Source organism: Cynocephalus volans, chromosome 10 (assembly GCF_027409185.1).
Source record: "Cynocephalus volans isolate mCynVol1 chromosome 10, mCynVol1.pri, whole genome shotgun sequence".
Lineage (NCBI taxonomy): Eukaryota > Metazoa > Chordata > Mammalia > Dermoptera > Cynocephalidae > Cynocephalus > Cynocephalus volans.
Genome location: NC_084469.1, coordinates 54,444,087 through 54,472,060, shown reverse-complemented (window position 1 = coordinate 54,472,060; position 27,974 = coordinate 54,444,087). Strand labels below are relative to the sequence as shown.

The following is a 27,974-nucleotide window of genomic DNA, read 5'->3' as shown; positions in this document are numbered from 1 at the left end:
ATTTAGTTAATTTCCATGAAAAAAATTGGAACCTAACCCAGGATTTTAAGTTAATTTGTGGGACACTTCCATTTTCAAAAAAGAGAATTTCTAACTAGAAAAATGATATATTTTATAATGGCTGGAAAAATTTAAACTCAAGAATTACCTGTGAGATGTTGTATGGTAATTAAATGGAGAATAGAAAGTAATTTCATTTTCTATTTGTGCATATTTTGTTTTCTTCGTAAAAGCACAGTACATTTCTAATCTAAATACATCAGTCAATAAAAATATCTTCACTGTGGATCAAACCTGGAAACCAGAGAAAGTACGAGCAAGCAAGCAAAGGTAGAGTATTTAAAAAAACTAACACTTCCTAAAACCTAGGGCTAGGATGTTTTCAGTCTTTCTCATCTGTCAGCTTGTTATATAATAAAACCCTCTTCTACCCATACACTATTCATGTCCCCATGAATTCACCATTCCCCAAACTCTCCCTGAGGCTGACTCTGCTGGATCATGGTTTGGGGAAACATCAGACACAGTGTTTGCCAAGTTCTTGTTCTCAGTTAGGTCAGACAGACATCAAAAGATAAGCTCTAGTATTACTGTTTATGAAACATCCAGGTTTACTGTGGAAGGAGTGTTCAGGTTACTTGGAAAGTGGCACTGGAATAGTCTCTATTCCCTCATTTCAGCCTATTTAAAAATACTCCCTCCATCCAGTTACCTGACTGACTTTCCACAACTCACTATCCCAGGCAGGGAAGGCCAGAGCTTCTGAAAATGGGCCAGCCATTCTCCTTCAGGCGAACTACAGATGCAACTCTCATGGATACAGTGTCATGCATACTACCATTATTCACGTCTCCACTTTGGTGTCTAACAATGGCTGACTTACCACTAAAGCCACAGCCTTGTGTGTGTCCTGTGGGGTCTGATAAAGTGTGACTTCTGGCTAAAGGCTTCACTACACCCCTTGTACACACAAGATTTCTATCCTGAGTGTGTCCTCTGATGTCTGATGAGGTTTGACTTCCTACTAAAGCCCCTCCCACACTTCCTGCAAATATAAGGTTTCTCTCCTGAATGTGTCCTCTGGTGTCTAATGAGGTGTGACTGCCTGCTAAAGCCTTGCCCACACTCCCTGCACACATGAGGCTTCCCTCCTGAGTGTGTCCTCTGGTGCTTAATGAGAGTTAACTTATCACAAAAGCCTTGCCCACACTCCCTACACACAAAGACACCTGAGTGTGCCCTCTTGTGCCTAAATAGGTTTGGCTTCTGCCTAAACCTTCTACCACACTCCCTACACATAAAAGGCTTTTCCCCTGAATGTGTCCTCTGGTGTGAGATGAGGGTTGACTTATCATTAAAGCCTCGTCCACACTCCCTGCATACAAACGGCTTTTCCCCTGAGTGTGTCCTCTGGTGTGTAATGAGGGTTGATTTCCGGGTAAAGCCTCGTCCACACTCCATGCATACAAATGGCTTCTCCCCTGTGTGTGACCTCTGGTGCTTGTTGAGGTTTGACTTCAGGCTAAAGCACTGCCCACACTCCAGGCACACATAAGGTTTAACCCCTGAGTGTGTTCTCTGGTGTGTCTTGAGGTTTGATTTCCAGCTAAAGTGACGTCCACATTCTGTGCATACGTAAGGCTTCTCTCCTGTGTGTGTCCTTAAGTGTCTGATGAGATGTGATTTCTGACTAAAGCCTTGCTCACACTCCCTGCAAACATAGGGCTTCTCTCCTGAATGTGTCCTCTTATGCCTGATGAGGTGTGAATGCTGGCGAAAGCCACGCCCACATTCCCTGCAAACATAAGGCTTCTCCCCAGTGTGTGCCCTCTGGTGTGTGATTAGGTTTGACTTCAGGCTAAAGCTCTGCCCACATTCCTTACACACATAAGGCTTGATCCCTGAGTGTGTCCGCTGATGTGTGAAGAGGTTTGACTTCCAAGTAAAGCCTCGTCCACAATCATTGCACACATAAGGTTTCTCCCCTGAGTGCGTCCTCTGGTGTGTGATGAGGTTTGACTTCCAGGTAAAGGCTCGCCCACATTCCCTGCACACATAAGGCTTTTCCCTAGAGTGTGTCTTGCAGTTTTTGATGAGGACTGACATACTGCTAAAGCTTTGGTCCCACTCAGTATACATGTAAGGTGTCTCCCCAGTGTGAGACTTCTGGAAGCTAAGTAGATTTGACTCCTTGATACAGCCGGGCCCAAACTCTTCGTATTTGATTGCTCCAAATCCTGAGACTTCTAAGCCATGCAATACTTTGTTTGTTTCCTCAAGGTCTGCCTTCTGCTCTGGGATAGGTCCTATATCCACCACTGTCTTATCTTCCTTGGACTTTACTGGCTGTTGTTCAGGTGGGCTGGGGAATGGCCTTGAAGTGCCACTTTTGCTTACTCTCCCAAACAGGGGCTTGGAATCTTCTCTCTTTTGAATTTCTGCTTTGTCACTCAAGCAGGATTGAACAAAGAGTTGCTCCTGCTGTTGCTCCTTATCTTCTGGATAGTATTTCCCTGGATGGAGATGATTCCCTGCACATAAACTTGAGAATAGCTGAGGGAGGTGACTGAGCCACACATGTTGGCTAATGGCTTGCTGACTGGAGAATATCAGAGGGCAGGAAGGACAAGGAATTTCCGGCTTTGATCCTGCTGAAGAAAGAACAGTTTCAGAGAACTCATAGGTAGGGCTGCCTAGGCCACTTTGCCTTGCTCATTGGTCATTCATAACATATTTACATCACAAGCTATATTCCACCCAGATATCCTTCCCAAGACCTATTTTTCATTTTCACTTTATGCATTACATTTTCTATTGCAGGAGTTGGCAAACTCACCTCACAAGCCAAATCCAGCCTGTGACCTATTTTTGTATGGCCCACTGGCTAAAAATTGATTTTACTTTTTTAAAGGGTTGAATAAAAATAAGGAAGGAATGAGGGAAAGAAGGAAGGAAGGAAAGAAAAAGAAAGAGAAAGAAAGAAAATGTGACAGAGGTTGTATGTGGTTTCAAAAGCTTAAAATATTTACTATGTGGCCCTTTATAGCAAAAATTTCTTGACCCCTATCCTATTGCAGTGTAGAAAACTCATACCAAGGGCTTATTTTCACATTATCTGACAGACTAAAAATGTTCACAAGTTCTTGTAGAGTAGGGCCTGGTTTTCCAGACTTGCAATTTCAAATATTGACCTTACAAAAACCAGGAAATTTTCCCTAGGCTATATAGTCTCTGATGTAAGATAAAGAGTTGTAACACAGCAAGGCTGCTGGTTCATAGACAGACAAGTTACTGATTGATATGTAAAGATCTTGGGAAGCTGTGTCGGGAGAAGGAATGTTTGCTAAGATCAAGCTTTTGTTGGTGGACCACTTAATTGCCTTATGGAATGTCATCTGGCTTGTTTTTACTGAATGTTACCAGCTTCTATTGTTAAAACTATAACCCCACCTATGTCTCTTCCCATAACTTCCTGGGCTGGAAAATAAATGCAGGAAGAGAGCCCCGATACGTGGTTAATTTCCCAAATGGAAGGAATGCCTCTATCTTGAGAGTTCTGGGAGATTAACCCCTTTCTGGGGCTTCTCACTGCTCAGAAGAGATGGGTTTTGAGTAATCTTTGGCAGCTCCGTCACCCAGGGGAAAAGCGGTGACAAATCCATGGGAGGCAAAGCAACAAGTTCTAGAAATCAACCAAAAGCATAAAAATAGATTAACAAGTGTGTGTTCATGAAAAACACTGAAGTTTGAATAAGAACAACAGGAGTCTGTAACATCATTGTTCAAGTTGCTCTTACCTTCTCCCTACTCCTTCCCTAGCTTGACTAGTATGGTAGTTACAGCAGGGAAGACCCTAAAATGATCAGTTTTGCTGCTACTGGAGGGGCTCAGTTGATTTGGAGTGATAGGTGAGAAACCAATGCCCCATGGAGCTGGCAATAAAAGTAATGATCTAGGAAGTAAATGAACAGGGAAGGCCAGCACTGCTATCTGAGAAGCAGTTGGTTGGGAAGAAAAAAACTGATAGGCTTTTCAGAAATTTAGCAAGGAAACCCTGAAAATGAGACAGCCAGAGAGGGGCTTGATAAGTTCTCCACACAAGCCAGGCTGACTGGAAGACTGTAGGCAAAAGCAGAAAGACTGAAGAGGTCCCAAGCTATCGACACATCTTTGCCTGACAAGGAGGCTGCAATCAAGGCAGAGGGAAAATAAGAGGGCTCAGTGGAAAGCAAAAAGCCAGAAAAGACTTGAAAACCACCTGAACTTTGAATGCACTCCTCAGCCCACAAACTTAACCAATATAGGTAAGAAGCCTTCCTAACTCAAAGTCTTTTATAAACTATGGCAAATTCTTATAGACCACTAAGCTCCACTAGATATCAACCTTGTTGATATCTAGGAAGCCAGGATTAAAATAAACACAAGAATAAAATTTTAAAAATCAAGCAGAAGTACTATCTTCACAGAGGAAACATATTCTACAGATTTAGTCTAGAAAAGTTAGTAAACAAACAAAAGGCAGCACCAACAATAGTCTTCAGGCAGGAAATATATTCAGGTACCAGAGGAACTACAATATAATATCTAAAACATCCAGTTTTCAAAAAAACAGGAAAGAGTAATCCATACTCAGGAAAAAAATGCAGTCAATAGAAACTGTCACTGAGTGGGCCCCGATAAGCCATTATTAATCAACCTTTAGCCCCTTCTCCTCCCTGGAGGTTGCAGGGTGGGGCTGAAAGTCCCAATTCTCTAATCCTGCCTTGATCCTTCTGGTGACCAGCCCCCATTCTGAAGCTACCTAGGTGCTGCCAGCCATCAGTCAACTCATTAACATGTGAAAAGACATCATTTTTACCACTTTGGAGATTCTAAGGATTTTAGGAGTTGTATGCCAAGAGATGAGGATGAAGACCACATATATATTTCACAATATTACAATAACAGAAACTATTAAAAAGATACAAAAGGAAATTCTGAAATTAAAACTTAGACACTGAAATTACAAAATTACTAGATATAACAGCATATTTGAGTGAGAAACAGAACCAATGAACCTGAAGATAGAGCAAAGGAAATGAACTAAACTAATAAACAGGGTAGAAAAAAAAAGGCTAAAGAAAAACAAAAAGCCCCAGAAACCTGTGGGATGCTATCACACAGCCAACATATGTGTGATGAAAACTCAGGAAGGAGAGTGATAAAGACCAGAAAAAAAAATCTCAAGAAATAATGGCTGAGAACTTCCCAAATTTAATGAAAATCATTGATCTACAGATCCAAGAAGCTCAACAAACCCAAAGGAAGATAAACACAAAGAGATCCCCAGCTAGACACATCATAGTCAAACTGGTGGGGAAAAAAAAAAGACAAAAACAAAATCTCGAAAGCAGCAAGAAGAAAATAACTCAACACGTACAGGACGAAAATCAAAATGATTAATGTTCCAGCCAAAATGCTAAAGAAAAGAGGAGGGGAGAAGCAGAACAAGGAGGAGAAGAAATAAAAGGCATCTAAATTGAAAAGGAAGGAGGAAAACCATCTTTTGTTCACAGACGATATGATCTTGTATGTACAAAATTCCCAAAAAACAACTCGAAGTAATAATTGTATTTAAGTAAGGTCATACCATACAAGATCAGTATACAAAAATCAATTAGATTTCTTTATACTAGCAATGACTGATACAAAAATAAAATTGAGAAAATAATACCATTCACAATACATAAAAATAATAAAAAGGAATAAATTTGACAAGAGTAGCACAAGACTTATAAATTTAAAATTAAAAAACATTGCTGAAAGAAACTGAAGTCCTAAATAAATAGACAGTTGATGTGGAATATACTAACATTTATAAAGCAAATGTATTTCACAGGGCCTAGTTTCCCAAAGCCCTGTAGTTTCAGGTTTAGCCTAATCTTTTAGAATTACATATAGAAATGTTAACCTTGCGGGAGATGGAAAGCTTTCCCCAGGCTAAAGTCTCTGTTGTGGATATAGAATTGTAGCACAGCAAAGTTGCTGGCTCAAGGACAGACAAGTTACTTGATATGTAAAAACGCTGGGGAAATTGCTGTAGGGAAAAATGGTGTTTGCTAAGATCAAGCTTTTGTTGGTGGATGGACTTAACCTTTTGCAATTTGCATTATGGAATGTCACTTTGTTATTCACTGATGTTACCAGCCTCTACTGTTAAAGTATACTTAGCCATAACTCCATCTATGTTACTTTTCTGTAACTTCCTGGTCTGGAGAATTAATACGGAGAGAGAACCCCAGTTCGTGGTTAATTTCCTAAAGAAGAAATGCCTCTCTCTTGAGGGTTCCAGGAAATTAACCCATTTGGGGTCTCTCACTGCTCAGAAGAAATGGGCTTTGAGTGATACTTTTTGCATCTCCATCGTCCTGTGTGAGGCAAAGCAACAGTCATAGATTAGAAGACTCAATATTAGGATGGCAATTCTCCCCAAAACTGATCTACAGATTCAAAGTTATCCCTACGTCAAAAACACAGCACTTGTTGGTTAGAGTTGGTTAGAGTACAGTAATATTAATACTAAAGTCCAGGGTTCAGATCCCTATACCAACCAGCCAACAGAAAACCAAACAAACAAAAACAAACACAGCAGGCTTTTCGTTTTCCTTTGTAGATAACAATCTGACTCTAAAATTTATATGGAAATTCAAAAGACATAAAATAACCAAAATAATTTTGAAAAATAAAGTTGGAGGACTGATACTATCCAACTTTAAATAAACATATAAAGCTACAGTAATGAAGACAGTGTGCTGTTGTCATAAGGAGGAACACAGAAATCAACAGAACAAAACCGAGAGACTAGAAATGAACCCTCAGATTCATAGTCAATTGATTTTTGATAAAGCTGCCAAAGTAATTCCATGGAGAAAAGGATACTCTTTTCAATAAAGACTGTCGGGACAATTGAATATTCATATGCAAGAAAATGAATTTCAACTTTCACCTCACATAATACACAAAAATGAACTCAAAATGGATTATAACCTTAAATGTAAGAGCTAAAAGTTTAAAACTTCTAGAATAAACCAAAGAAGAAAATCTTCATGACTTTGGGTTAAGCAAAAGGTTCTTAGTTACAACACCAGAAGCAGAACCCATTAAAAAATTGATAAGCTGGACTTCATCAAAATTTAAAACTTTTGCTTTTGAGGAGACACCATTAAGAAAATGAAAAGACAAGCCACCGATAGGGAGAAATATCTGCAGATCCTTTACTGATATAGGACTTGTGTCTAGAATGTATGAAAAATTCTGATAACTCAATAAGAATATAATCCAATTTTGAAATGAGCAGAAGAATTGAATAGCTATTTCACCAAAGAAGGTAGAAAAATGGTTCGTAAACAAAAGATCAGCATCATCAGCCATGCAGGAAATGCATTAAAAGCATAATGAAACATCACTACACACCCACTAGAACGTCTACAATCAAAATTAGAGACAATACCAAGTGTTGATGAGGATGTGGAGAAATTGAAACCCTAATATACTGCTAATAGAGATGTAAAATGGTGCAGGTACTTTGAAAAACATGTTTGCAGTTTTTAAATAGCTTAAACATAAACATACCGTACAACCCAGCAATGCTCCTCCTAGTTATCTACCCAGCACAAGTGAAAACATATGTCCACAACAAGACTAGTATGTGAGCAGCTCTATTCACAATAGCCAAAAAGTGACCACAATCCAAATGTCCATCAACTGGTGAATAAATAAACAAAATGTGGTGTATATCCATACAATGGAATACTATGTAGCAATAAAAAAGAGTGAATCACTGATACATGCTGCAACATGGCTAAACCTTAAAAACATTGTGCTAAATGAAAGAAGGCAGGTACAAAAGACTACATATTTTATGATGTCATTTATATAAAATGTCCAGAAACAGCAAATCTATATATAGTAAGCAGATCGATGGTTTCCTGGGGCTCTGATGGGAGGAGGGATGAATGCAAATGGGCACAAGAGAACTTTTTAGAGTGATGGAAATGTTCTAAAGTTGGATAGAGGTCAAATCATACAACTCTTAGGTTGGCTGGATGTGAGAATTATACAATTTTATAAGTTTACTAAGAATAATTGAACAGTACACTTGCAATAAGTAAATTTTATATGTAAATTATACCTCAAAGAAGCTGTTGAAAAAGGGAGAACTGTGGAACTGTATTCTAAAGTCAGCTTCATAAAAGACAAAGAATATTAAGGAAGCTAAGTATCTGTTGTGTTTTTGTTTTTGTTTTTTGTTTTTGGAGGCGGGCCAGCACAGCGATCAAACCCTGGACCTTGGTGTTATCAGAGCCATGCTCAAACCACTGAGATAACTGGCCAGCCCAAGGGAAGCTACATATACATGACATGTAAATGTACTAACTGATCCTGAACTGGATCATATTCCGGACAGGAAAAAAACCATATAATTGTATCTATTAACAAAATTATAATATGAATGATGGATATTAGGCAAATCAAAACTAAGTTTACTGAGGTTGATAACCATAGTGTGGTTATATGAGAGAATATCACCATTCTTAGAAAATTCACAGAAAAACTTTTAACAAACTGTTACATATAAATATATACATACATATGCACATACCAAGAAAGGGGAAGGAGGGAGGAAGAGCATTCATACAAGAGAGTACATGAGCAAATGATAAAAAAATACGGTAAACTATTAATAAGTGATTTTATTAAGCCATTTATACATTAACATACATGCCATATATATTTACACAGATATATATGTGGTGCATGTGTAAAGGGTATAAAGGTATTCTATCTACTATTTTAATTTGTAATTTTGAAGCAATTTCCCAACATCAAGTCAAAACCAAATACATAAAGTCCACTTTTGAAAATGGCAGCAGACTTAAGTGGTCACAAGAACCCCCTGCAGAAAACAATTATAAGACTGGATAATATACAACAAATAACTATCTAAAGACACTAGAAAACATCCAAAACCATCTAGAAGCTAGGGAAGAGTTTATGTTAAAAAAAAAATTACAAAAGATAGAGGTAATAACTTTATTAGTGGCTTTCCTGCCCAAGAGCACTCCCGACACCCACAGATATGGCAGTAGTGAAATACCATAGCCTTACTGGCTCAAGGTGCCAGAGATCAGTGTTCAGAGCTGGAACAGCAGCTGCAGATATAAGAGGAATTTCTGGCAGCAAGAAAACCACAGAAGGAATGAGATACAAAACCTTAAAATAAACTCTGCCCAAACCACTGGCTGACAACTAGCCTACGCATGTGAAGGAGAGATCAAAGGAGGCATAGCCAAAAATGGAGGCAGAGATGAGAGAAACCTACTCTGGAAACACAGAGATGCATGGGGTAAGATCTGTGAATTTGCCACCTTTTCAGCTGACTGCATTCTACAACTGTGGGCAGCTCAGGAGGAAGGATGTGAAGCTGAAGACTTATGGGCTTAAAATACCTGAAAACCAAAGGCCAGAGGAGTAGCTGGGAATTAGTGAATCCCTAAAAGCAAGGAAACCACTAAAAGGAGGAGCCCTAAAATCTGAATATGATCTCTGCCCAAATCTTCAAATGGTAGGCAAATTACGTAGGCACATTGGAGACTCACAGGAGGCCAGGCTAAAAAGAAGCTAAACAATATGAACAGAGCAGGAGTACAAGCTGCTACATATTGCTGGGGAGACAAGTTTATAGTTTGTGTTCAGACAACAAACAGGAAAGTATGACCACAGTGAGAAAAAAAAGGTAGGCAACTGAATAGGCCCAGTTGTTGAGTTTAGCAGACAAAAATTTCTCTCTCTCTCTTTTTTGATGGCTGGCCAGTACAGGGATCTGAACCCTTGACCTCGATGTTATCAGCACTATGTTCTCCAAAGATGAAGAAGATTTCAAACAGGCAATATCTTCAACTACTTAAAGGAAATTATGTTCAAAGAACTAAAGGAAAACATAGTATCGATGAGATAAAATACGTAGAATCTTAACAGAGAAAGAGACACTTTTTTAAAAAAAGGAAATTCTAGATTTGAAAAAAATGACTGAAATAAATTCACTATCCAGGTTCCGTAGAGGACTAAAAATGGAAGAGAGACTAGTGAACTTGTAGATAAATGAATAGAAATGACCCCCCCACCCACCAAAAAAGAGAAAAAAGATTGAAGAAAAATGAACAGAAGCTTGTGAGATAATATCCATTTTCAGAAATACATGGGACAATATCCAACAGCGCAAAATACAGGTAAATTGGAATCCTAGAATGAGAAAATAAAAGGGACAAAAAAAAAATATTGAAATATCAGCCAAATATTTCCCAAGGTGAGTAGAAAACATATAGACATAGAAGCTTCTTAATGCTTAAGTAGTAAAAACACAAAGAAAACTACTAATACAAAAGACAAAGAGAAAGAGAAAATCTTGAAAACAGCCAGAGAAGATACATTACATACAAAGGAACAACCACATGATAAATTCTCAACAGAAATTATTAATGAAAGCCAGAAAACTATGAAAGCCAGAAAACATTGCAATGCTGAAAGAAAATATGCTAACCAACAATCCTACATTGAGTGAATCTTCACAAACTACAGGAGAAATAATAACATTTTTACATTAGGGTAGAAATTTCAATGCCAGCTGACTGTATTAAATGGTAAAGGAAGACCTTCAGGATGAAGGAAAATGATAGCAGATGGCAATTTATATCTACATGAAGGAGTGAAGGGTACCAGAAATGTGGGTAGATATAAAACACATAGACACACACACACATTTCTATACATGTTTCTCTTAATTTAATACATGACTATATGACTGCTTAAAAATTTTAACACTGTAGTACTGGTTTTAGGATGTATATCCTAATACACATTAAACATATATATTATGTATGCAAAATGTACATGACAACAGAAGCACTAAGGATGAGGGGAATGGAAACATACTCTTGCAAGATTCTTACATTACCTGAAGCAATTAAATAATAACTGAAGTAAATTGGTATGAATTAAAAATACACATTTCAATCCCTGGAAAAGTCACACACACACACACACACACACACCAGATATATAGCTAGAAATATGAGAGGAATTAATATGGAGAACCAAAAAAATATTTGATTAAAACAAAATTAGTCTAAAGAAAGAACAGAGAAAAAACTGATGAGACAGAGAAAACAAAGAAAAATCTGCAGAACTAGAAATAACCATACCAACGATAGCATTGAATGTAAATGCACTAAACACTCCAATAAAAATGTAGAGATTATAAACTATACAAAAAAGGACCAAAATATATACTGTCTACCAGAGACTGATTTTAAATACAAAGACTGAAATAAATAGGCTGAAATGAAAAGAATGGACAAAGGTATGCCATGCAAAGAGTAAACATAAAAAAGCTGGAATGGCTATATTAATATCAGATAACAGACTTCAAGACTAGGAATATTACTAAAAACAAAGAAGGAAATTGCATAATGATAAAAGAGTCAACAAAACAAAAAGATGTAACAATTATTAATGTACATTAATAGCTATCTGTACATAAAATTTCAAAGTATATGAATCATAACTTATGAGATCATTACAGAGATACAGACAAATCTACAATGATAGAAAAATATATTAACACACCTTTGTAGTAATAAAAAATTAGACAAAAGATTCAGTAAGGATATAAATGATCTGAACAATATTATCAACAGGACCTAATTGACATTTACAGAACACTATACCCAACTGCAGACACACATTGTTTTTAAGTGCTCATAGGATGTTCACCAAAATAGACCATATGCTGGGCCATAAAATTAATCTCAACATATTTTGAAAGACTGAAAATATACAGAGTAAGTTCTCTCAAGACAATGTAACTAAATTGAAAACCAGTAACAATAAAACATCTACAAAATTCCCCAAATCCAGAAATTAAGCAACTCACTTCTAAACAACCTACAGGTTAAAAAATGAGGGAAATTAGGAAATATTCTGAACTAGGTAATAATAAAAAAAATATACCAAAAGTTGTGAGATTCATCTAAAGCAGGGCTTAAAGAAATGTATACTACATGTGATTGTATTAGAAAAGAAGGTCTATATCAATGACCTAAGCTTTTACCTCAAGAAGTTAGAATAAGAGCAAATTAAGCCAAAAGAAAGTAGAAAGAGGAAGAAAAAAAGATAAAAATGAAAATCACAGAAATGGAAAATACATGAATAATATAGAAAATAAATGAAACCAAAAGTTGGTTCTTTGCAAAATACATAAAATTTATAAACTTCTAGCTAAAATACCAAAAAACAATTTTTTTAAATTAAAAATGTGAGGAATGAAAGAGAAAGCACTGCTAGAGCAATACACAGACAGTAAAAGGATAATTGGAAATAATATGAACAATATTATGCCAATAAATTCAACAACTTAGATTAAGTGTACAAATTTATTGGCTGGCCAATAGCTCACTTGGGAGAGCATGGTGCAGAAAACACCAAGGTCAAGGGTTGGGATCCCCATACTGGACAGCCACCAAAAACCAAACCAAAACAAAACTGATATAAGAAGAATCAAAGAATATTGAACAGTCATATAGCTACTAAGGAAATAGAATTTGAAATTACAAACCTTATTTCAAAGAAAATCTCACTGGCAAATAACTCTTTCAAACATTTAAGAAAGAAATACCAATTCTTAAACAAACAAAAAAAAGAAATACCAATTCTAACCAGTTCTCCCAAAAAATAAAGGAGGGATACTTCCATTTTATGAGGTAACTATAACTCCAATGCCAACACCAGATTAAGACATTACAAGAAAAAAAAACCTACCAACCAAAATCCCTCATGAACACTGATGAAAAATCCTTAACAAAATATTAGCAAATCAAATCCAACAATACAAAGAAGGATTATACAATATGACTAAATAAGGTTTAGTAGAATGTAAGGCTGGTTCAACTTTCAAAAATCACTCAATATAACTCACCATATTAACAGACTAAAAAAGAAAGACCTTGTGATCTAAAGCAAGGGTCTGAAAATTTTTTCTTAAAGGGCCAGATAACATGAATTGCAGGCTTGTGGGCCATATAATTTCTGTTTAAAGTACTCAACTCTGCTGTTGTAGTATGAAAGCAGCCAGAGACAATATATAAACAAATGGGTGTGGCTGTGTTGCAATAAAATTTATTTACACAAACTCCTATTTACAAAGAAAAAAAAATTTACCATCCACAGGTATAATTTTTTATTTCTCATCTATATAGATTCAGAAAAAAACATCTGACATAATTCAACACCCATTCATGGTAAAACAACTTACCAAAATAAGAACAGAAGGAAAATTCCTCAACCTGATAAAACTAACATTGTACTATATGATAAAAATGTGAATGCCTGCCACCCAAGATAAGGAATAAGGGGAAAATGTATACTCTCTTATCTTCTATTCAACATTGTACCAATGCTTCTAGCCATTACAAGAAAGCAAAAAAAAAAAAAAGGAAAGAAAACAAAGGTTTTCAGATTAGAAAGGAAGAAGTAAAACTGTCATAATATAATCATGTGCACAGAAAATTCTAAGAATCTATTAAAAGCTACTATAATTAATAACCAAATTATGCATAGCTGCAGGAAACAAGGGCAATATACAAATAGTACTCTCATATACTAGCAGTGAATATCTGGAGGTCAAAATTAAAAATATAATTCCACTTACAATAGAATCCAAAAACATAACACCATGAACATAAATAGTTAGGGATAAATGCCAAAATATGTGCAAGACCTATATATTGATGTTTTGTATTCTTTTATGAGATGGTCAATCAGGTGCAGCCACAAGAGTACACAGACGAGAGGCTCAGGAAAAAACAAGTTTATTACATTCACAGGGCCCACAGAGTCACTGAACACTGAGAAGGGGATCAAAAAGGGGGAAGCACCAAGGCAGAGGGCTCAACCAAGCAGTTGGGAGGCAAAGAGAAAGGGAGAATATGTGGGCAAGTGCTTTTATTGGGAGTTAACGTTGGTTACACCAGAAAAGGCATGAGGGGATTTTACTGGGATATGTGAATGTCACTAGATCACATTTGGGGGAGGGTGTGAAAGAGAACTTCTGGCAGGGGCCCGCCTTATCACATTGGTACAATTGGTGGCCTGGGTTGGGTATTCATCACCTGTATGTGTGAAGGTTGAAGCAGCAAAAGGATAGGAAGTTTTAAAATTTATAATACAATTGAAAACTATAAAACACTGCTGAAAGAAATTAACGAATGCTTAAATAAATGCAGAGGTATATCATGTTCATTAATTGGAAAACCCAATATTAAGATGTCAATTCTGCCCAAATTGATTTATAGATTCAATGCAATCTAAATCAAAATTTAAGCAAGTTTTTTCACAGAAATTGTCAAACATTTTAAAATCCATATGAAAATAAAAAGTACATAAATCAACCAAGGTCCAGGGTTCAATCCCTGTACTGGCCAGTCACCAAAAAAATAATAAGTAAATAAATAAATAAATGCAAATTCAAAAGAGAGAATAGAGTTGGAGGACTTACGTGACTGATTTCAAGTCTTACTATAAAGCTACAATAATGAAAACTGTGTGGTATTGGCAAGATCATTGGAACAGAATAAAGAATCCAGAAATAATTCCTTATATATGGCCAATTGATTTTTATCTTCTTTTTTATTTTTATTTTTTGTCTTTTTTTATGGTCAATTGATTTTTGACAACAGTACCGAGGCAATGAAATAGAGAAGAGGACCCTTATCTCACACCATGTTTAGAATGGACCACAGTAAAAGTTAGAAATATTTACAACAATAGCAAAAGAACTACATATCAAATTTATGGAATTCCACTTAAAAACAGAAAGAGCCTCTTTCCACCATCTTTGTGTGCCACCATAATGGTATGCACGAATGTCCTAGCTGATGCTCTCAGGAGCATCAACAGTGCTGGAGAGAGGCTATTAGGCCGTGTTCCGAAGTCATGGTCCAGTTTCTAACTGTGCTGGTGAAGCACGATTACATTGGTGAATCTGAAATCACTGATGACCACAGAGCTGAGAAAACTGTCGTGAACCTCACAGGCAGGTTAAACAAGTTTGATCAACCCCAGATTTGATGTACAAGTCAAAGATCTAGAAAAATGGCAGAATAATCTGCTCCCATCCCCTCAGTCTGGTTTCATTGTATTGACAACCTCAGCTGGCATCACAGACCATGAAGAAGCAAGACAAAAGCACACAGGAGGGAAAATCCTGGGATCCTTTTTCTAGGAATGTAATACATATATACAAAAAAATGCCTCAATGGAAAAAAAAAAAAGAAAGAAATTTATAGTCTTAAATACTTATGTTAGAAAGAAAGGAAGTAAAAATGCTAAATAATCATCTCAAAAAGCTAGGAAAATAACAAATAAGCCCAAAGAAAAAGAAGGAAATAAAAAATGTAAGTCAGACATAATACATACAACAGACATGATCGACAAAGCCAAAAGCTGTTTTTTGAAAAGATTAAAAAGACTAACAAACCCTTGAAAGATTGAGCAAGGAAAAAGAGGAAGGGAAAAATAAACAGATAAGGGCCGAGCCCGTGGCGCACTCGGGAGAGTGCGGCGCTGGGAGCGCTGCGACGCTCCCGCCGCGGGTTCGGATCCTATATAGGAATGGCCGGTGCACTCACTGGCTGAGTGCCGGTCACGAAAAAGACCAAAAAATAAATAAATAAATAAATAAAATAAAAATAAACAGATAAAATGTTGTTTACATATGAAACTTTAAAGAATCTACATATGACAAATAACTGAATTCATTAAAACATTCAGTAAGGCTGCTGAATATCAATATGATAAAATGAATTTTATTTATAGATGTCAACAAAAAGCAATAATAAAAATTTAGTTATTAAAAATATAACTTGTAAAAAAAACAAATATGATAAGCTTATGTACAAATTTAAAGATTAGCATTTAGAGAAAATTATAAAACTTAACAAAAGGTAGTAGTAAAGATGTATTTATAAATAAAGGCAGACACCATATTAATAAATAGAAAACTTAATACTGTAAAAGATATCAATTATATCCAAGTTAATTAATATATTAATATGTAATGAATATAAATAACATAAATATTAGTTAATATATAAATCCAATACAATTATAACAAAATCCTAACAAAATATTTTATGAAATCTGACAAACTGATAGTAAAATGTTAATGGAACATCAAAGGACTAAAACTAACAAAGATCATTATATTTGTTAAAATTACCTTACATAAGTCAACCTCAAGTGATTTAATAAATGTGTTTTGAACATTTAAAAAATTAAAAATAAAAATAACAAAGACACTGAAAAATGAGATGGGAGGATTTAACAGAGCAGACATCAAGACTTATTATAAAGCTATAATAAATTAAAAGTGTGATATGGATGCAGGGATAAGCAAATACAACAGAACAGAGAACGTGGAAATTAATCCATACATATACTGAAACTGAAAATACAAGAGAGGTGGCATTGTAAACTGAAGCAAATTATGAATTATTCAATGAATGGTATGAAGTCTGATGGCTATGCATTTAGAAACATATAAAAATAGATCCCTATCTCTCAACATTCACAAAATCAATTCCAGAGGGAATAAAGACTTAAGTGTAAAAAGCAAATATTTTTTGTTCTATAGAAGAAAATCTAAATAATGTCTTTATAATCTTGATAGAGGGAAAGATTTCTTAAATCAGACACATATATACACACACACACAAAATCATACCAAACAAGATTGATAAATCCAACCACGTTTAAAATTTTTATTACTAAAGGCCATTTTAACTGTGAATAAATTTTACAACTCTCTTGAAATGAAAAAATTATAGTGATGGGGAACAGTTAGCTCAGTGGTTGCCAAGGGTTAAGATAAAAGGGAGGGTAGGACAAGGGAGTTTCTTTGTAGCAATGGACACTTCCGTATCCTTATTATGGCGGTGGTTACACAAGTCTATTTATGTGACAAAATATTTCATAACACTCTACAGCAACAACAAAAAGAATACATGTAAAAATTGATGAAATATAAATGTGAATAAAGTATGTAGTTTACTTAATAGTATTGTACCAATGTCAATTTCCTGATTTTGAAATGTACTATGTTATGCAAGATGTTATCATTGGGAAAAGCAGGGTGAAGAAAAAATGGGAACTTTTGGTATTATTTTTACAAATTGAGACAAATTATTTCAGAAACAGATTTTTAAGGTAGGTAGGCCACAGACTGGAAGAAGATATATACCATACATCTAACTGACAAAGAATTCGTTTCCAGGATTTGTGTAAAAAAAATTTCAAATCAACAACAAAGAAAAGCAGGCAAAATATTTGAACAAACAGTTCATAGAAGAAGAAACACTAGTGTCACTCAACATACGAACATATGAAAAGATGCTCAAGCTCAATGCTTACCAATTAAACTACTGTGAGAGTCCATTTCATACCCCAAAATGGTCAAAAACTAAAGTCTGGCCATACCAAATGTTAGCAAAGATATAGGAGAGCTGTAGAATTCTCATACAATGCTATGTGAGTGTAAGCAACTGTTACAGATTAAATTTTGTTCTCCCCCCTGCCAAAAGATACGTTGGGGTCCAAACCTGGAGAAACTCAGCATGTGACCTTATTAGGAAATAGGATTGTTGCAGATGTAATTAGTTAAGATGAGGTCATTAGAGTGGGCCCTAATCCAATATGACTAGTGTCCTTATAAACAAGGGAAATTTGGACACAGAGACACACACACAGGGAGAATGTCATATGAAAATGAAGGCAGAGATCAGGGTAATGCTCTTACCAAGGACTGCCAGCAAACTGCCAGAAGCCAGAGGAGAAGCTGTAGACTCTCCTGTCTACCCTGTGCTCACACTCACCTGGACAGAGGTCCAGCAGATGTTTTCTCTCCTCTCTCCAGGGCTCTTCCCCTCGCTCCAGCTGGGTAATGAGTTTTGGTTTGGAAAGCAGAATTTCTGCTCATAGAGAAGAAAACATGGAGAGTCTCGATTATGGGCTTAAGAGACCATTCTTGAACAGAGCTAAAATGGGTGGGAAAACCCAGAGGGTACAAAGACCTACGAAGAGTGAACTCTTTGAAGGACAAGGGTTGAGTAAGGAAAAGTTACTCCAATCAGAATCCAGTCAGAAAGACAACATATTAAAACTTGGTGGGACCAGCCAGTTAGCTCAGTTGGTCAGAGCATGGTGTTAACAACACCAAGGTCAAGGGTTCAGATCTCCATAATGGCCAGCTGCCAAAAATAAAAAATAAAAAATAAAAAATAAACCTCAGTGGATTGAAAATCTCCTGGGTTTGGAGCAAGATAAAAAAGAGAGCTCCAGCCTTGAGAAAGAGGACTGGAAATGCAGTGTCATACATAACTTGAAAAAATCAATCTACTTGCTTTCAACTCTACTAAATCTAGATTTATCCAGAGGAGAAAGGTAAATTATTGTTTTAAGTCCAACTCTAAGGCAAAGGTGCTCCATGCCTTTCCTCATGACTACTGGAGAATACTCTGTCGGGGCAAATTTTAAGTGCCAAGGGAAGCCATTCTTACCCAGTGAGACCAGGTGGTTATAGTTCTCCAGCATCACTTCCCTGTGCAGGGTCCTCTGAGCAGGGCTCAACAACCTCCACTCCTCCTGGGTGAAGTCCACAGCCACATCCCTGAATGCCACGAATGCCTTTAACACAAAACACACCCCTGCTCATCCAGGAGTCCACTTGGCCCACAGCTTAGAATGAGAGGTCAAAAGGCTTCCCTGAGCGAGGTAGGGAAGATTTCTAGACCCTACTTTGGATTGTGATCTTGGTGTAAAGGGGTCAAAGACCATTATTCTCCTATCTATATCCAGCCAGCATTACTTTTGGACCTAATACTGTCAATAACCTAGGCTAGCTGCTATGGGGGATAAAAGCAAAACAAAACAAAAGCCCCTACCATATAGGGAGCTTTAAAACTAGGCAGGGAGAAGAGAAAGATGTCTCTCTCTGTCTCTCTCACCACACACGTGCACACACGTGCGCACACCCGCACACACACACACAAACAGTAATAATCATCTTGATGAGTTTGAAGAATTTCAGAGACTACTTGATCTAAGCATTTATTTTCTACTTGAAGCAGTGGAGCCTGTGTGGGGTGGTGGTGGTGAATAACCCACCAATATGTATAATCCATATAGCAGGACTTACTCCTTCTTCTACCTCAAACTGCCACTCGCCCTGCTCAGGCCTGAAGACGGGAAGAGAGTGGACTCAAACCACATTGTCTCAATTTGGAACCCACCTCTGTCCCCAACTAGTGAAACCTCAGGCAAATTAGTTAACGCTCAGCACTTCAGTTTCTGCTGTACCTTGAAGAGAACAGTGCTTATCTCACAGGTTGTGGTGAGGATTGCATGAGCTGATAATTGTAAAGCATTCGGACAACTGACTGCCGCACACAGTAAGTGCTCAGGAAAACTTCCCTGTCCATTCTGTGTAAAATTCCATCCCCTCACTTGGGTCTTATTCCCCTCTCCTGTTTCATTGTATTCCCTTTACTCTAAAATAATACATGTGTTACTCATTTTTATTTTCTGAATCCCCACTAGACTCTAAGTTCCATATGCATGGTTCACTGCTATTGCCCCTATACCTAGAACAGAACCTGCAAAGACACACCAGTCAAATATTTTTAAAAGACTGAAAATGATTTATTATTATTATTCCACTAACAAAGTTTCAAATGAACCTCTGCTACCTAGAAAGCTATACTTTGGAGAGTGAGATTATGTAATGGTCGTTGGCATGATTTTGGTGAAGTCTCCAAGCCCAAATGAGCCTAGAAATCTAGTTCTAGGATTCCTCCTAGCCCAACACTTAGTGTTTATCTTTTAAAATAGGGTACAATCTTTTAAAATAGGGCTCATTTAAGACTGTATTTGAGTACTACTTTTAAGTTGATGGCAGAGGAATGTACATGTGGACAGATACATGATAAAGCAATGTAGCAAAATATGTATTGTTGAATCTAGGTGATGGGTATGTGAGTGTTCAATGTATATGGCTTTCTACTTTTTTTCTTATGTGTTTGAAACTGTTCATAATTAAATGTTGGGGAGAAAAAGACTATTTGGGTACCTGCCTAGTCTGAGGTGATTTGATTATACAACCCCTTCTCAGAACATACATACATATACCCCTTGGAAATCTCCAGTGAAGGAGCTACATTAGACAGCAACCTATGTTATTTCAATAAATTTAACACAACTATAACAAATTTAACATTCCTGTAGCCCTGAAACAAATCATGGTTTCTTTGAGAACCACACAGGTAGAAAGTATGGTAAACAATGGATGGGTGGCTCCCATGATTCGCTCTTGCACTGAGTAGCAACACTGCTAATAGCCTCGGGGACTAAAGTTAAGTCAAGGGGAGGCCTGACTGGTATAAAACCAACCCATTTCCTTGCCAGCTAAAAAAGTAGATACATGGCCAATGCTAACTGAAAAGACACAGGAAGCCTGCTGTAGGATTCTAGCAAAAGACTTCCTCATTTTTAAGATGGAGTAATGGGAAGCCAGCACTTTTCCTAAGGCTCATAAACATGGGCACGGACTACCCAAAAGAGGCAGCTTAGTGCTCTGGCTCTATGTGTGGTCCCTGAACCTGCAGCACAGCATCCCCTGGGAACTTGTTAGAAATAAAAATTCTCAGGCTCCATCCTGGACCTACTGAATCAGAAATTGTGGAGGCAGAGTCCAGCAATCTGTTTTAACTAGCCTTACAAGTGATAATGATATACACTAAAGTTTGAGAACTACTTAGTGGCTTAAAGCACAAACTCTGGAGACAAACTGTGTTCGAATGACTGTCCTTGCACTCCTCCGTCCCTCATAACCCTACATCAGTAACTTAACATCTCTGTCTCAATTTCCTACAAAAAGAATATTATAAGACAGTAGTCCCCCCTCCCCCACCATGGTTTTTCTTTCCATGGTTTCAGTTACCTGTGGTCAACCATTGTTCAAAAATAGGTAAATACAGTACAGTAAGATATTTTGAGACAGAGACCACATTTACATAACTTTTATTATAGTACAGTGTTATAATTGTTCTATTTCATTATTAGTTATTGTTGTTAATATCTTACTGTGCCTAATTTACAAATTAAACTTTATCATAGGTATGTATGTATAGGAAAAAAATACTGTAGTACTTACCTTTACAGGATTGTGAGAATTACACAAAGTTGCTATTAGGAAACACCCTATAACTCTGAGAGGAACCAGCCTGGATGAGGCTGATACTGTGGAGAACAGAGTGGAGTGGACAGATGAAAGAACCCCAGTCCTTGGTAAGCTTATGGAGCTACAGGACCCACCCCAAAGTGTGCCCTCTCTCCAGAAGAGGGCACACTTTTATATGAATTAAGTTACTTATCGTTTAGAACAGCCTAAGTGGGGTATCCTGTTGGCTTGCAGCGAAAAGCATCCTATCTGACTGGTAGATTGTTACAGTGATGTCCCCCAGTGAATCATGCCTCCCTGTTTCTAACCTTTATGCATTCTCCTCCTAAACAACTCTGGCCTTGCCCATGTGACTTGCTTTATCCAATGGGACATTAGCAAACATGATGTAAGAAGAGGTTTGAAAGTCATTAGGGGTTGGGTCTGGCCTTCTCTCTTTATGTAGAAGAAACCTGGAGACCACCATGTGAATAACCTGAGCTTACCTGCCGAAGAGGCCACAGGAGGAGAACCAAGAACTCAGGCATCCCAAACAACCAGCCTGTCAGAGACCATCCAGCTCCAGCTGAGCAGCCAGCTGACTACAGCCACATGAGTACACCCAGGTGAATCAGCTCAGTTGTGCCAGGCCTAATTGCTGGCCCACAGAATTGTGAACTAATAAATGATCTTATTTAAACCACTAAGTTATTTAAGTCACTAACGAGGCACACACAGAAGTGATGTGCTGCCAAACAAATACCTAAAACATGTAGCATTAGCTTCGCGAACAAAACATGGGCTGAGGCTTGGAAAGCATCCATGAAAACTATCAGCAAAGGTTATAAAAGTGGTAAACAAACTGTTAGTGGAGGTTGGAAAAGTAGTGAGGAAATTGCTATGGCAGCTAAGAAAGGGCGATTTGTGTTATGCATTAGCAAAACTATTTCCTGCATGAACAATGAAAATAGAAAATATACCTAATGAATTTTTAGATCTGCTAAGGACATCTCCAGAAAGCTTGTTAAAAGTTTCAGTTGGATGTTTTCACATACATATGATAATGTACAGAAATAGGAGAGCTAGAAAAGAAACTCTGCAGTTTGCAAGCATAATTTAGAGGAAATACAGAGAAGTCAGGGCTTGCTGGGTTAGAAAATAAAACTGTTTTACACCTCCAGTCTCTCCAGCCAGCAAAAAAAAATAAAAAATAAGGCTTCTCCTAAAGAGCAAATCAAGAGTTTGGCTGAAAGAACTGAACTTTAAGACCTCTGAAAGTGTTAAGGTGATGCCTAATAGACTCTCCAAGCTAGACAAAAGGGCTTCTGAGATTCTCATGGGCATTGTCCCACAGCACTAATACCCTGCTCAAAGATGAGAAGACTATCTGGAAAAGTATTGTGATTGTAGCTTTTATTTAATAGAGTGGTCCATAATCTGATACATCAGAAATCTATGGAGCTTTCTAAGAAGTTGTATCAGTGTGGAATAAAAGGCCTAGAGACAGTTCAAAATGAAGAGGCCTCCTACAAGCCTGACTCCTCTCCTTTTTGAATGGGAGTGTCTATTGCAGTTTTCTTGTCTATGTATGTCTCTGTATGTTTCCTGTCTCTGTATGTTTCCATCACTATATGTTAGATAGGTAGTTGGGGGTGGAGGAAAACAAATGACTTGTCTTTTTTGCATCTGACTCAAAAGGAGCCCACTGAATAAGGCTTAGCCACATCCAGACTGATAAATATAAGATATTGAACTTTGAGTCTGAGAATAAAACTTTTGGGGATCTTGAGAGGGGAATGAGTTTATCTCACACATGGGAAGAATTTGAATCACTGGGACTACAGAGTAGTTACAGTAATAAACCCCAATGAATCATGTCTCCCTTTATCTATACCCTTGTGTTATCCTCTTCTACAATAATTCTAGACTTGGCCACGTGACTTGTTTTGGCCAAAGGGACATTTGTTGCCTCAGCATCCAAATATAAGTTTAACATTAAATATAAGTTTAACTTTCTCATACCAAAGGTAGGGCTCAGTCACCCTTGGTACAGTTTCCAATACTATGCCCCACCTGGATGGTTTTAGCTGGTGGCCAAAAATAAAGACTTAGAGGCATCTCTCCCACCTAGCAAGCCAGGCTCCCTGCCTTCTGACCACTTCTGTTAAACAGACCATTCACATATTTGCCTGTGAACTTAAAGTGACTACCTCTCAGTCACAGCAAGACCTCCTGGAACTATCTGCTTGCTTTAAACCCACCAAATCAAGCTTCCTGCGGGAAACCTGTTTGGGTAACACTCTGGACCCAATACAAGTGTTTGCCCACTGGTCCCTTCTCTCTCTGCCTCTGCTCCCTGGTCTCCTTATATATGTGACCTCCAGGTGTGCCCTGTACCCTCCAGGGTCTGTAAGTACTAAAAACTCTTAAACTTTTTAATTGTGGTGGTGTCATTGAAGCCATGCTGCAATCTGACCCCTGAAGGCAAGGCTGCCCCAAAGGGACCCATGCAGGTGGATTCCCTACTGCTGCTCTTTTGTCCAGGTCTCTCAGATGCTGGGGACAGTAGTTACCAGCTAAATTGACAGAGTTGCATTAAAAATATAGGTGAAAAGTGCAAAACCTACCTGTGGCCAATCCAAAATGATGACCTACCAAACTGTGTGCTAATAAGTAATTTTGTTATAAGCCATTAATTTTTAGGGTGGTTTATTATGCAGCAAAGGCTAACTGATACACTGATAGAAGAGTCATGTTATATGAAAAATACTTTGTGACTAACATCACCTTTGGCTTGTTGAGATGTTCATGCTGTCAGAAACTCTAAGACAAACTTAGACAGCAACAGATTGAGTCCTCCCATTTCTCACTCACTCCTGGGCATGAACTCATTAAATAGGAAAGAGAACAGATTTACCTAAACTACTTGAATCGTTATTTTTCTCCCAGTTTTCAACTGAGTGCATAAAACGTGAATTTATCTAAGCTAAAAATGTATATGAGATGACTCCACTGTGGTGGCAATAAACACACTTCCAGAATGAATAATCAGAACATGATGTCAGACAACGGGATGAAACACTTGAAATGAGGACTGTCCTAAATATCCAAGACACTGTAGTAAGCCACTGAAGCCTCCTGAACAGAAAAGTGATGTTACTGTAATGTTGGGGGAAATGAGGATTACAGAAACATGTAGTGGGTAGCAAAAGACCATATCGACATTTGGAAACAAAACAGGTCACCACTATGAGCTTTCACACTAGAGAAGAAAAAGATCTGCATTGGCAGGACTACCCTGGGAATGTAAAACTATACTGTGTAACAATTAAAAACAAAAACAAGATGTAAAACTGCACAGTGTAAATCAAAGACACAGTGAAAGAAGAAAGAAGTCTGGAAAAAGGAAGAGATCATTGAAAGGATCAAGTCAGGTTCAAAACTCCAACTAATGTGGGCACCCAGTGCTTCAAAATGGTCATTTCTATTCACCTTGTCATTTTTTGTTTTGAGAATAAATACAAATCTATAAAATAATTTAATGCATAAAGCTGACTGCAGAAGCATTATTTACAACAGTTAAAAACTGGCAACAGATTAAATGTCCAAAAATTGGGAAACAGTGGATGAGTTCATTTATTCAATGGACAATTGTGGAAATCACTTGCAGTGGTATAAATGTTGGCTCTTCATCTTTAAAAATGGGTCTGTAGCTCAGTTGGTTAGAATGCAGCCTTATAACACCAAGGTCACAGGTTCAGATCCCTGTATCAGCCAGCCACCAAAAAAAAGGGGGGGGGGGGGCTGAGTAGATACATTGTTGCTAACTTTAATACATTATGATTTCATCATTAAAGCCTGTCAAAATGTATGTATGTAGCGGTAGAGGGGTGTATGTGTGTGTGTAATTAAATCAACTCCCAATGATAAAGGAATCCCAAAACAAAATGGAAAATTCCTAAACACGCAGACTGTCTTTACGCATTGTTGAACTCAGTCTATTATATGTTCTGTACACAGCAAACATTCAGCAAGTTTGTTGAAAGAAATCAATGAAAAAATACTGACAATATCATAATGTGCCTGCCAACCCATCTCATCTGTTACAAATTTAATACAAATTTTAATTTATCCTCTCAGGCAAAGGTCCTTGGCAGTGATACTTAATGTCCTACTGTACATATGCTTAAATTATTTTGTATAATTCAAATGTCATGCATATTGGAGTACCTAAATATTCTACCCAACCCCCCTAAAATATGTGATTAATTATATGCCCCAAATGATATACCAAAACAAACAAATTCCTTTGTAACTTAGTTCCTTCAGATTAATTTATTTAAGGTTGTGGTTCCTTCACGCACCAAACATTTCATGTGTGCCATGTACTCCTCTAGGCACCGAGTTTTCATCTTAAACAACTCAGCCATTCAAATGTTTGTGCCCTTTGACCAATTTTTCCTAAGTTAATACTTTTAAATTAATTAATTAAATAAAGGAAAGCTATACTGAGGAACTTGTTGGTTATATACAGGATATAATTTAGGGAGAATCTAAGGGTCCTACTGAGAGTGGGAGACATGGCACAGGAAAAGTCAGTTGACACAAACTTTTAGCTCTTCCCAGCAAATCAGAATGTTCCCTATTAACATTATGAGTGGTTAAGAAAGGACACACACAAAAGATTCTGTTACCTGGGGAAATGTGCTAAATTGGATTTCTTATGCATTCTTGTATTAACACTTTCTAATGAAAAAAAAAATTTTATAAATGAGATACACAGAACTCTCAGTGTTACTCTGATGACATCTAAGAACATAAAAAGCCCCACCACCGGAGTCCAGGATTAAGAATAAATTCAAATCTCTTTTTCTGTCTAAATTCACTCTGACTTGTTGATAAGGATAGTAAAGGCAAATTTGAAACAACCAAATTAACTCATAAAAAATGATAGTAAACCAGCCTGGCAACCATATTGGTGCTCAATAAGTAACTGCATTCAGTTAAGTCAAGGTCATCATAGTCACCATTCTCAGGGGTTAAGCAAGCTTCCACGTAAGTCCCCATGTACACCATTGATCACTAATTCCCACATATTATTAATTTCCTTATTTCAAATCCCTTCTCCACATCCTTCAAAACCCAGCTTATTCAAAGACAAAGTCTACACTCCTTAGCCTGGCACTCAGGATTCTGTTTGATCTATTCCCACCAGACTCAGAGGTGGAAAGTGCAAGTCCTTCAGGAGCCAGGTAGGTAAGAAAAATGAGGAAAGCAGGCAAAATGTTAGCTGGTCGATGGTTTCAACCTCAGTATGAAGGAGACAGTGGAAAGTTTAGCAAATAGACCCTGCAGGCCCTGTCCAAATGATGAAGACAATTCAGATTACCTGATACCAAAAAACAATGCAGACTTAGGGCAGATTTATTTTCAGAAAAGCAAGCAATCCAGAATTTTTGGTGAAATCTCCCAATTACCATGCTGAAAATGATCTCAAATGTAAAATTCAGGTCAGACCATATCAAACTCCTCCCTTTTCCATGTGTGGATAACTAGTCTGTATCTTCATCTGTACATATTTAAAAATTAACCTTAAATAAGTACATTGGCCACAATAATACTCCGACACTGCAGCAAGGACAGTGTGTCCAGTGGCCCTCTGAGACTAACCATGCTTCCTGCTCTCTTTCCACTAGTATGTCTCCTAACAACTCTTCAACTTACCCAACCCTTCAAGGACAGCTCAGACAACCCTACTTCTCCTGAGAGTCCTCCCCGACCACTTCAGACCACAGGCATTTCCACTGCTCTTGCCTTCATCCACTTCACTGGACAATTAAGCAGGGATCCTTGTATTTTTACTTAAACTGCTCCATGTGTGTTGCTCACAATTAAATACTGCGTGAATGACTGAATATGGATGGAGCACAAAGGAATGCTGAGGAAAGACTCCATGTAACAAGAGCCATCCTTCCAGGACCAGGAATGAACTTTGCCACTAAAAAGGCAGCCTCTAGGGCAAGAAAAGGTAACCGATACATCCTGTTGACAGCCAAGATGGAATTACAGGTAATTCTCACCTCTTTTTTGGCTCTCAGGAGCCCCGTAGCCATTTTCCTGGTCTCCAGAGTGCTCTCCCTGGAGAAGGGTAAAGTCTCAGAAGACAGATCTGAGGATGTGAAGAGGACTGAGAGAATGCCTCGGTGGAACCCCCCCCCCCATAGTTGAAGAGGAATCTGCTCCAGAGCCGCACAATTGGAGGTGGGAGATGTCACAGAAATCATCAGCGCAGCCCAATTCCCACCCAAAGCCTCGGAAGAGGGGCCCAGGATGACGCAGCACCCTAAAGCTCAGTCCCAGGCTCTGGCCAGGGAGTGCAGCCCTTGTCCCCCAGCAGCGGAGTGCGGGTTTGTCTTTAACCCTGTGGGCTCGAATGAAAGGAAAATGGCCTGTAGGTGCTTACGGGAGAGCGCCCGAGTTCTGAGGCAGCTCCGCATATCCCGGCCTGTGACCCCGTGAGTAAAACGGGGACAAGCAGAGTGACGTGCTGACTGACTACAAGGCACTCACAGAACGCAGGGCGCGCGTTGCGGATCCTGAGGCCGAAGCCCGGGTAACGAAGTGCAGAAATGTGGGAAAGACGCAAAGTGGGAGGCCCACGCGGGTTCCA

At 37.9% G+C, this 27,974-nt stretch overlaps 1 protein-coding gene and 1 pseudogene across 1 annotated transcript; one reads left to right on the top strand and one right to left on the bottom strand.

Moving 5' to 3' along the window:
• Positions 1–214: 214 nt before the first annotated feature.
• ZNF875 (zinc finger protein 875) lies at positions 215–27,974 on the bottom strand. The gene is given in 6 exon segments (XM_063111869.1): positions 215–1,148; positions 1,150–2,651; positions 17,964–18,059; positions 18,648–18,774; positions 27,385–27,473; positions 27,875–27,974. Coding segments are annotated over 5 exon segments (2,172 nt in total). The 5' UTR covers positions 27,418–27,473; positions 27,875–27,974; the 3' UTR covers positions 215–734.
• On the top strand, positions 14,933–15,316 carry LOC134388669 (small ribosomal subunit protein uS8-like; annotated as a pseudogene).